Source organism: Myxine glutinosa, chromosome 11 (assembly GCF_964187855.1).
Source record: "Myxine glutinosa chromosome 11, kmMyxGlut1.1, whole genome shotgun sequence".
NCBI lineage: Eukaryota > Metazoa > Chordata > Myxini > Myxiniformes > Myxinidae > Myxine > Myxine glutinosa.
The window spans coordinates 46,885,911-46,898,066 of record NC_136271.1 but is presented as its reverse complement, the minus strand read 5'-3'; the positions used below and the strand labels follow the sequence as shown (position 1 = coordinate 46,898,066).

The 12,156-nt window shown below is 46.9% G+C and overlaps 1 protein-coding gene across 3 annotated transcripts in view; it reads left to right on the top strand.

The window, feature by feature from the left end:
• Window positions 1-12,156, top strand: part of LOC137436644 (mitogen-activated protein kinase-binding protein 1-like) — a 92,711-nt gene that overhangs the window by 56,225 nt on the left and 24,330 nt on the right. For all 3 annotated transcript variants that reach the window (XM_068130608.2, XM_068130609.2, XM_068130607.2), the window contains exon 24: window positions 11,633-11,727. In XM_068130608.2, the coding sequence (XP_067986709.2) occupies window positions 11,633-11,727 (95 nt within the window). The remainder of the gene's footprint in view (window positions 1-11,632; window positions 11,728-12,156) is intronic.

The window sequence follows — 12,156 nt, the reverse complement described above, 5'->3', positions numbered from 1 at the left end:
TCTCTTATCTGTCTCCCTCTTCCAAATCCTGGTGGTGTCTGGTCAAATCTGTTTCTGGTGTTTGTTCCCCCTCCATCCCCTCCCTCACCTCAAATGGCCACACGGCTGACTCCGCGCGTGAAAAAGCTGAATGCCTCAACTCTGTGTTTGCCTCTAAATCTTCTGTCCCAAACCCATCCCTCTCTGTACCCACCGTACCCAGTCGTACCCAGCTGCTCCTGGACTCTGTGTCCTTTCCTCCTGACGAGGTGGAAAAGTTTCTGTCAACCCTCGACTCGGATTCTGCAACTGGACCTGACGGCATCAGCCCACGGGTCCTAACATCCTGTTCTTCCGCTCTTTCACTCCCTCTCTCTGTTCTCTTCACCCTCTCTTTTGCTCAAGGTCATCTTCCATCTGCTTGGAAATCTGCCAACATCACCGCTTTGCACAAAAAAGGTGCAAAAACAGATCCCAGCAACTACAGACCAATCAGCCTTCTCCCAATTATCAGCAAAGTCATGGAATCCATCATTGCTTCAGATATGAAATCTTTCCTCTTCTCCAATGGCTTGATCTCTGATCATCAATTTGGTTTCAGACCTGGACACTCTACTCTGGACATGCTGCTTCTGCTTTCTCAACAATGGATGGAGGTCCTCAATGCCAAACAGGAAATTAGAGCAGTCTCCCTTGACATATCACGTGCCTTCGATACGGTCTGGCACCCCGCTCTGCTCACCAAACTCTCCTCTTTTGGTATCGATGGAAATCTCCACGCATGGCTGGCGGACTTCCTCTCTAGTCGTAGTCAACGTGTGGCGCTGAATGGGTTTCTCTCATCTCCTCTTCCTCTTCAGGCTGGAGTTCCACAAGGCAGTGTTCTGGGCCCTGTGCTTTTTCTGGTCTTCATCAATGATCTCTCTGACTCTCTTGAAAATCCTCTGTATCTCTTTGCTGATGACTCCACTCTCTGTCGCTCCATTCTTCATCCCTCAGATCGGCAGTCTGCTGCCTCCTCACTCTCTGCAGACCTGGACAAAATCACAGACTGGGCAAACATGTGGAACATGTCTTTCAATCCTGACAAATCTCACACTCTTACGATGTCTCTCCGAAAAGACCGACTGGACAACCCTCCCATCCTCTTTCTGAATAATCCTCTCCAAGAAGTTCTGTCACTCAAGCTTTTGGGTCTCACTAGCTGCCATGATCTTTCCTGGGAAAACCACATTTCAAATCTGGCCTCCAAAGCCAGTCGCCGACTGGGCATCCTCCGTCGTGCAAAGTCCTTCCTTGGCACACCTGAGCTCCTCACCACATACAAGGCTTTCATCCACAGCTCAATGGAATACTGCTCTCCCCTCTGGGCTGGTGCTCCTGCCTCACACCTAGCTCGTCTTCACGCTGTTGAAACCAAAGCATTCAGAATCATTGGAATCTCCCGCGATGAAGCTAACTCCAAGGGCCTCTCACTCACTCACCGCAGGCAGGTTGGTGGTCTTTCCATCTTCTACCGACTCCTCTCTGGCCTTGCCCCCCAGCTCTCTCTGGGCTCTGTCCCGCAAATATTCCTACAGGTCGCACAAGATCTGCCTGCAACCCTCTTATGGTCAAACTGCCAAAATCAAGACTCTCTGCTCACCTTCACTCCTTCATTCCTCTCTTCTCCCGCCTCTGGAACAAACTCCCTCACTCTCTTTAATCCCACTCCACCCTCCAGGTCTTTAAAACTGCTGTTCACCACCATCTATTATCTTCCCCCATCCAAAACCTTGATCTTTTCTACCCCCGCTAATTTCACCCCAATTCCACTTTTTTGAAATACCAACTTCTGTCCTGGAAGTCCTTGATGTCCTTGTGTTTTATACTTCTCCCTCCACCACCCCCCCACCCCCTTTCCACGCCTCCTCCCCCCAAGCCCTCTCCCTTCCACCATCTCCCTGCTCTCAAATGTTGTGTTTGTGTGCTTCCCCTTCTCTCCCCATCTTGTTTTCCGCTCCCTCTTTTTGTGTGTTTTGTTTGTCTGGTTGATTTGTTTGTGAAGTAAATGTTAGCTCTTTCACGAGCCTCGATTCAGTATACAAAAAAACAACAAAAAAAAAACTGAAGCCAGCACTAAAGCGAGCCAACGACAGTCAAACAGAAAGCAAAGAACGACCTTCGTTTCCCCCAAAAGGATCCACTCCCTTGGGACGTACACCGAGAACCAGCCCTTGAGACCCTCTCTCGTTGGCACCTCTTCTTCACTCTCCTCCATGCTGGGAGCTCTGGTGTCTCCTCTCAAGGCCCTTCTTGCTCTCCTCCTTCACATTCCAGCCCTTCTTTCCTCCTTTTCTGATCCTTCTGGGAGGATTCTTCTTACAGGACGGCCACAGCAAAGATAAATCCATTGCCTGCTTCTATGCCCTATTACGCCACTGTGGCTGGCACACACTGGCCAGACATATCGTGACATCCTTTTTGAAGTGTGTGACATGAGTGCTCTTTTGTGATGGGAAGTCCTCAAATGGGCCTGCCCACAAACGAGGTGTTTATGCACACCACTTTTTAAAATCCTGACTATCCTGTCTATAAATGTCTATAATGGGACGGCAACATAGAGAGTAACCCAGTTTTAGGACCGGCAGAGAAGATAACTGAGAAGGAAGTTGAGGAAGCGATAAAAGCAATGAAGAGTAGAAAAGCGGGAGGGCCGACAGGAGTTGTGGGAGATATGTTGAAGGCAGCGGGAAGTTGGGGTGTGAAGAGAATGACAGAGATCTGCAATCTGGTGGTGAAAGAAGGCCGCATTCCAGTGGATTGGGAACCGAGTACCCTCGTCCCTCTATACAAGGGGAAAGGTGATCCTCTGGACTGTGGCTCATATCGAGCGATAAAGTTATTGGAGCATGGAATGAAGGTATTGGAAAGGGTGTTGGAGAGGAGGATAAGGAAGAAAGTGAAGATCGACAAAATGCAGTTTGGATTTATGCCAGGAAGAGGAACGACAGACGCGCTTTCTATTGTAAGGGAGTTGCAGGAGAAGTACATGGAGAAGAGGAAGAAATAGCTTCTTGGGTTTTGTTGATCTGGAGAAAGCATTCGATAGGGTTCCACGCAAAGTAGTGATATGGGCATTGAGGAAGTTAGGAGTGGAGGAATGGTTGATCAGAGTAGTGATGGCAATGTATGAGAGAGTGCGCACAGCTGTAAGGACGAAGGACGGGAACAGTGGTGAGTTTGAGGTGAAGGTGGGAGTGCATCAGGGATCGGTACTAAGTCCACTACTATTTGTAGCTGTGATGGAGGTGCTGGCTCAGAATGTAAAGGAGGGTTTACTGTGGCAGTTGTTGTATGCAGATGATCTGGTGTTGATTGCGGAGAGTATGGATGGACTGAAGGAGAAGATGAACAAGTGGAAGGAATGTATGGAGACAAAAGGTCTGAAGGTGAATATCGGAAAAACAAAGGTGATGGCATGTGGTGAGGTGGAAAGAACTAGGAAGTGGCCGTGTGCTGTGTGCAGGAAGGGTGTCGGAGTGAACTCCATTCAATGTACAATGTACAATGTGCACAGAGTGGGTTCATCAAAAATGTAGTGGTCTGAGAGGGTCATTAACCAGTGTGGCAGCTACATTCAAGTGTAAGGTGTGCACAGAGGGAGCTGCAGATGGAGGAAATGTTGAGTTGGATCTTGGAGACAGCATAAAGCTGGAAGGTGTGAAAATATTTTGCTACCTAGGAGACATGCTGAATGGAGAAGGTTGATCAGACTCGGTAATGGTTGCTAGAGTGAGATGTGCATGGAAGAAGTTTTGGGAACTGAGTGGCGTGCTGACGAGGAGGGGAGTGTCGATGAAGCTGAAGGGTAAGGTGTATGCTGCATGTGTGAGAAGTGTTATGATTTATGGGAGCGAGACATGGTTAATGAACGTAGAGCAGCAACGAAGGCTGGAAAGGGTCGCAATGCGAATGGTTCGGTGGATGTGTGGAGTATCGTTGAGAGAGAGGGGAAGACAAATGATGAATTGCGAAAGATGATGGGAAGAGACCCTGTGATTGATGCTGTGAAGAGGAACAGGTTGAGATGGTTTGGTCATGTGTTGAGGAAGGATGAAAGTGACTGGTTAAGAAGAATGATGGAAATGAATGTAGAAGGAAGTAGAGGATGGGGAAGACCGAGAAAGACTTGGCTAAAGATGGTGGAAGAAGAAATGCGGGCAAGGGGGTTAACAAGGAGAGATGCAGACAATAGGGCAAAATGGAGAAGATTGTCATGGGGCCTGCAAGGCTAACCCCTGCTCTAGCAGGGAAAATGGCCTTAAAATGCCTGTTGTTGGTGTTGTTGTTGTTGTTTGTATCCTGTCTATAAATGACATACACTGCCTCCTCAGCGTCACGTGTAGCAAAACGACTTACTCTGACAGTTTCTCCTGTTATTTGGCAATCTAACTAACTCTAATCACATCAGACCATACTACACTAACCACATTCTCGCTGTGGATCACCTCCCCCTTTCACGTAACTTTGTGTATATGTGTATGTGTATACACCATATCCAAAGTGTCAATATTGGACTGATCAGCGAGGCTGGTTCATGGTTCAGTAAAAATGAACTTTTATTTTGGATCTAAAATAAAATGAAATTCTAACAAAAGGGCTGTGGTGCCAGGACGTTTCAATTATATAATTCAAACAACGTCTTAAGTAATACAGAATACCATATCTTCCTTCAAGCTTAAACTCTGAGCATTTAAAACGGGAACTATTTCCAGGATCAAGACGCATTTCAGGGATCACGCAAGTCCGTGTGCGGACTAAAGCGACCCTAAGACTTAAAACTAAACAACAGATATATAATTGCATAATTGTCCACGAAAACTTTGAATATGCGAAGCAGAGCGCCTCAAGTGTAGAAGCAGGTTCCACTTTATGAACCGCGAATATGTGGGGTCCGCAAATGTTGAATCCGTGAATGTATGGGTTTCACATTATTCACAAGTCATACATGAATCAATATTCAAGACAAGCACATACAGAGATCAAAGACAAAAAGAACAGCAATTTCATGCCTTAGCACTTATGGAAGACCCTTCTACAATCTTACTTACTCTGAAACATAAGACCGGCACACCATTACAATCATCTGGGAATATTAGAGAGGTGTAGGAAGAAGAAGAAGATAGGCAGAACGACATTTAGGTGCGTCCTCTTGCTTACCCCATGTGAACAGGTGGGCTTATGCTCATCCTGAAATGGAGGGAAGGAAGGTAGAGGAGTGTGTATGCGACGTGAGAAGAGGTGTAGTGTGTCCGGTGCAAGTTTATGGTGCTTTTCCACCACGGTACTGTACCGTACTGTACCGTACTGTAACCAAAAATCCGTTTTTTCGTTTTTCCAGTGCCAAGCGAACTGTACCGTACCGAAGTACCCGTGCTAAATTTGGTTCCTGCTATGGATAGGTACCAAGCGAGCCGAACCCAGACCTATGGTTGGAGCTAGCAATACCGCAGACCGTTGATTGGTCAATCGCAATCGTCATGCTATGTTCAGACCCAACCACCATTTTGTAATACCACAATTCTGGAGAGAGGATAACTAAAGCATAAGTGATAAGAATCAGAAAAAAATACCTGGAAAACCTGGAGAGTTTATTTGGTCTGCTGCTGAGGTGCAAGCCTCAGGAATTGAGGAATTGTCTGCCGGGATAAGCTGCGCTCGGCGAGGTGAACGCGAGGCACAGGAACGTTGATGCCACATGGTCCTTGGTGCACAGAAAAGCTCCACACTGACTGACACATCAGTGTTTGATCGGAAGACCAAATCCGAGATCTGGAGTCCAGCATACAAAATGAGAAGGCCTACCAAAGCATATCTCAGCGTTTGCTGGGTGCGGGGGTCCAGCGGTCAGCCAAACGGTGCCGCGAAAAGATTTAAAAAACGAAAACGAGGTTATAGAAAACAAAAAGATCACAACAACTATAGTGGGGCTGATTGAAAGACTTCAAAGTGGTACAACGCCTTGGACGCCGTTCTGTTTACAGTTTAGTGTCGCATGAGAAATCACGTCACCACAGCAGTTGCGTTTTTTTTTTTTTTCGTCACTTCAGATAAATCCGCCTGTTTTCACGGTTCTGTTGTGCGATGGAAAAACGCCACAGGGATTACCGGCGTACCGAACCGTTCTGTGCAATGGAAAAGCGCCATTAGAGGAAATGGTGTGAGGTGCGAATGAGTGCCTCGCTCAGACGGGTCAAGAGGCGAATCGTTGATTGCTCCTTTGTAATTGTGACAGCTTTGTGCATGTCAAGTAGACAAATTGGAGGTTTTTATGAAAAGCAAGAAAAGATAGCGCAAGTCAGTGTGGACCTTTTCTGCGCACCAAGGACCATGTGGCGTCAACGTTCCTGTGCCTCGCGTTCACCTCGCCCAAGCGCAGCTTATCCCGGCAGACAATTCCTCAATTATGAATGGCCAGGCAGCTTACTTCTTGAACGGGTCTTCAGCATGCATAAAACGGCAACAAACTGTGCTGCGTCGGGCTTTCCATGGCTCCCATGCCAGGCATGGCTTCGAGGGTGCAAAGTTCACATGAGCATCCTTCGACCTCACGTGAAAAATGGCGTCAGGTGGCAAAGGTTAACCACATGATCTCTGACCTTGCGTGAAGTGTCCTCATTGGCTCCTGCTTGCTGCAGTGTGACATCACAGCTCGGCGGCGTCACCGTTTGGTGGAGATGTTTGTTGACCACCATTGGTGTTTCCAACTGGTGGTGTTATGGTTTACAGTGGTGATCATTGTGTTGGTTTAGTTGCGGTGTCTGTGTGATTAGTGTGGGGTGGATGAAGGATTCGCATGGGTTTGAGGACGGAAGGGATATTTATAGATTTAAATGAACTAAAGTTATTTTACCAATGCAGGGTTTGAGAGATTAGGGGTGAATGGTCTTGGGGAAGCACAGGGAATGGAGGTTCCGGGAATGAAAGAGTGAGGGATGGATGGATGGATGAATGGTTTGAGGTTAAACCGAGGCGGGGAGTGTTTCCAAGGGGGGTTCGAGATTTGAAAAGGTCATTGGGTGGTGGGGGTGGGGGACGGGGAGCACGATGTATAGCGGCTTGGGAGCAAAAGGGGTGGGGGATTGGTGATGGAATACAACAACAACATGCATTTTAAAGGCCATTTTCCCTGCTAGAGCGGGGGTTAGCCTTGCGGTCCCCATGACAATCTTCTCCATTTTGCCCTATTTTCTGCATCTCTCCTTGTTAACCCCCTTGCCCGCATTTCTTCTTCCACCATCTTTAGCCAAGTCTTTCTCGGTCTTCCCCGTCTTCTACTCCCTTCTACATTCATTTCCATCACTCTTCTCAACCAGTCACTTTCATCCTTCCTCAACACATGACCAAACCATCTCAACCTGTTCCTCTTCACAGCATCAATCACAGGCTCTATTCCCATCATCTTTCGCAATTCATCATTTGTCTTCCTCTCTCTCAACGATACTCCGCACATCCGTCAAACCATTCGCATTTCCACCCTTTCCAACCTTCGTTGCTGCTCTACGTTCATTACCCATGTCTCGCTCCCATAAATCATAACACTTCTCACACATGCAGCATACACCTTTTCCTTCAGCTTCAACGACACTCCCCTCATCATCAGCACGCCACTCAATTCCCGAAACTTCTTCCATGCACATCTCACTAGAGCAACCGTTGCCGAGTCTGATCCACCTTCTCCATTCAGCATGTCTCCGAGGTAGCAAAATGTTTTCACACCTTCCAGCTTCACGCCGTCTCCAAGATCCAACTCAACATTTCCTCCATCTGCAGCTCCCTCTGTGCACACCTTACATTTGAATGTAGCTGCCACACTGGTTAATGACCCTCTCAGACCACTACATTTTTGATGAACCCACTCAGCGCACATTGTACACTGAATGGAGTTCACTCCGACACCCTTCCTACACACAGCACAGGGCCACTTCCCAGTTCTTTCCACCTCACCACATGCTTTACCACTTGCCATCACCTTCGTCTTTCCGATATTCACCGTCAGACCTTTTGTCTCAATACATTCCTTCCACGTGTTCATCTTTTCCTTCAGTCCATCCATACTTTCCGCAATCAACACCAGATCATCTGCATACAACAACTCTCATGGTAAACCCTCCTTTACGTTTTGAGCCAGCACCTCCATCACAGCTACAAATAGTAGTGGACTTAGTACCGACCCCTGATGCACTCCCACCTTCACATCAAACTCACCACTGTTCCCGTCCTTCGTCCTTACAGCTGTGCGCGCTCTTTTGTACATTGCCATCACTACTCTGATCAACCATTCCTCCACTCCTAACTTCCTCAATGCCTATGTCAATACTTTGCGTGGAACCCGATCGAATGCTTTCTCCAGATCAACAAACCCAAGAAACAACTTCTTCCTCTTCTCCATGTACTTCTCCTGCAACTGCCTCACAATGAAAAGCGCGTTTGTCGTTCCTCTTCCTGGCATGAATCCAAACTGCATTTCGTCGATCTTCACTTTCTTCCTTATCCTCCTCTCTAACACCCTTTCCAATACCTTCATTCCATGCTCCAATAACTTTATCGCTCGGTACGAGCCACACTCCAGAGGGTCACCATTCCCCTTGTATAGAGGGACGAGGGTACTCAGTTCCCAAGCCACTGGAATGCGGCCTTCTTTCACCACCAGATTACAGATCTCTGTCATTCTCTTCACACCCCCAACTTCCTGCTGCCTTCAACATATCTCCCACAACTCCTGTCGGCCCTCCCGCTTTTCTACCCTTCATTGCTTTTATCGCTTCCTCAACTTCCTTCTCAGTTATCTTCTCTGCCGGTCGTAAAACTGGGTTACTCTCTATGTTGCCATCCCATTCATTCTCTGTATTCAACAGCATTTCCATATATCTTTTCCATCTTCCTTTAATTCCATCTGGGTCGACAACGATTTGTCCCACTTCATCCTTCAAGCAACTCACCCCCATCACATCACACCTCTCTTTCGCTATCTGCTTTGCAATCCTGAATACTGCTTTCTGACCCTCTTCCGAATCCAAGCGTTCTCCGAACATTTTCCTCCATGCCTCCTGCGCCTTTGCTACCTCTTTCTTTGCAGCCTTCCTGGCTGCCTTATAACTTTCATGCTCTGCTGTTTCTGCTCCCGTACCCTTCGCCTTCTGCCACTCCTTGAACTTCTTCCTCTTCTCGTCAATCCTCTTTCCAACTTCATCATCCCACCACCATGTTTCCGAGTGCCTCGGTGGTCCTTTTGTCCATCCACATACCTCACCAACGGCTCCCAACAGACGCTTTCATTGACATCCAACCACTTTCAAGCTCAACCACATCATCCTCGACCCTACTCAGCCTCTCTTTTAATGCCTCCCTTACTGTCACCTCTTTCAACCTCCACACCTTCATTCTCGGTTGGTACTTCACCCGCCGAGCTCTCCTCGCACCTTTCACCCTTACGTCGCAGACAACCAAGTGGTGCTGTGAAACAGCCTTCTCCTCCGGGATCACCTTTGTGTCCCGGAGGTGCCCCCTATCTCGCCTATGCACCATCAGGTAGTCAACGGTTGTCGTCGACCCACCTGACGTGTATGTAACAAGCTTATTATCCTCTTTCTGGAACTGAGTATTACAAATCAACAAATTAGCTCCATCAGCAAACTCCAAAATCCTTTCACCTTCTCCATTTCTCACACCATATCCGTAACCCCCATGAACTCCGTCAAAACCATCCATACTCCTTCCCACATGTCCATTTAGGTTTCCTCCTACCACAACAACTTCCTCATCTTTCACGTTTTCCATCAGCTTCTCTATCGCACACCAGAACTTGTCCTTCTCTTCATCGCTTCGACCAACCTGCGGAGCATATCCCGAGATGACGTTCACCAAGAGCTTTCCAATCATCATTTTCACCATCATCAACCTATCACTCACTCTAGTCACACTCACCACACTGTCTACAAACTCCTCAGAAAACAGGACACCAACACCATTCACGCCCTCCGGGTACCCTTGCCACATAAACTTGTATTTCTGTCCCTGCCTTCCCTTCACCATTCTCACACCACTTCCCTTCCATCTCGACTCTTGCACACAACATATGTCCACTCTTCTTCTGACCAATACTTTCACCACTTCTCCTGATCTCCGTCATTGTCCCTACATTCCATGTCCCAAACCTCAGAAACCGATCTCCACTTCGGGCTGTACCCTGTCCACATGTAGTTGTAATTGTCATGGTTCTCTTTTTGAGGCAATGTTTTCATGGCCGGATGCCCTTCCTGACGCCAACCCTCTTAGTCGCCTCTTACGACACGCAGGGATACGGCGTACCTATTCTTATCCAGGGTACACACTGGGAAACGTTTAAAACATGGAAATTCTGGGGGGTGGGGGTGGCGGCGTCAGCATCACGGCTGCGGTTTAAACATATTTAAATAAATATTTAAACAAAACCATGAAAAACAATCTGGGAAAAGTCCCTAAGTGAGAACGTGGATTTGAGAAAGCAGGAGCAGAGGTGAAAGAAAAACGAGATATAGGGGGCGGGGCACAAGTCGAGACGAGGAGGCCGCACGAGGCGCACGAGGCGTGAACAAAGAAACGAACAAAGAAACGACTAATTACACACAAATTTGCAACAACTACAAAACCAAAACCAAATAGAAACACACAATAACACATACACAACAAAATACGCAGCGGAAATTTGACAAAGAAACGAACGGGAAAACACTCAAACTTTGATGCCGTGGAGAGATCGAAGCAAGCCCCGTCGCTCGAGGGACCGGAAAGGTGATGGTGATGGAATGAAAGGGATTGGTGATGGAATGAAAGTCAGAAAGTTGGAAGGTGAGATGAAAGCTAAGTGGAGGTTGTGGAAGTACATGAAGGGGAAGACCGAGCTAAACCCACACAACACGTTTCCCGATTCCCTGTACAAAAGGAAGGGCCCCTGTCTAAACACGTACCGTAACACTAGACACCCCCAGGTGGTACGGATTTCTGTTGATGCTGTTGTTGAAGATTCACCAACAAGTGATGAAACCAGTACAGCAACTGAGCGGAGCATGTAGCATGAGTCTTCAGTCAGGTCAGGTCAGATCTGTGATTTTGCTGCAGGTACCCTGTAAACCTGTACTACTTGGCTAAGAGGCAATGTAAAAGTGTTACCTTTGAAGTGAAATTAGATGTTATCAGTCGAATGGATGCTGGTGAACATGTAGTTGATGTCACCGGGTTATTAAGTTTAGCTCCGATTACGGTGCGTACCATCTATAATGATGCAGAGGTGGTTAATTGCACGTCGTCACTGGTTCAACTGCTTCCGGAAGAGGAACTGAAGGTAAGAAAAATTCTAACTCTAAAACGTGTTCTCTCTTTTATTTAAATCTCTGGTAATTGTGGTTTATTTTTATGTGTGTTTTAATATAACTGTCATTAACCAAAAAAATGGGTAATATCAAAAGTAGAAAGTGAAATATGATAGGTGAAGTGGTGACGTTAGGAACACATCCACCGTCCACCCATTATGCCATTAATTATTGTGCGAAAAACTGCTTTTCTTTGCTTTTCACTGAATTATGAGAAATAACTATTGCACGTTAATGTGGATGTCTGTTCCTTCATGGAGTGGGTTGTACAAGGTACAGGAAGTGGTGAGGAAAAACACTCGGAACGAGAATAGAGACAGCACGTACAGCAGCTGCTCCAGCTTGCATGTCTGCGGTGAGGCCTCGTCTCATGTAATCGGGATGTTGGTTCCTTTAAAATCTGAATTTTATTTGATGCACAGTGAAGTTTTGCTTCGATGTCCAATGCTGTTTTCATTGATGCAAACTTAAAAACAATTTTTGTTGTGATCTTTTAAATAAGCACCTTCTTTTTGAGGCCTCTGCAAAGTAAACATTACACAGCTAAACACCAATTAATTCCTTCCCTCTCTCACTCTCTCCCTCTTCTTTCGACTCAAAGTGGATGGAATTATTGAGATCACTCCTAAATGTATGGTTTATTTTGGTGAGGCATCTCCTGTCCTTTCCATTTGTGGTAAATGCACATCCATTCAGCTTTTATAACACGCTTACTGCCCGATTAGGTTACCTTTGGACAACTAAGCTTGTGCACCAGCCGTTCGGAGAGGTTCTTGGTTAAAGG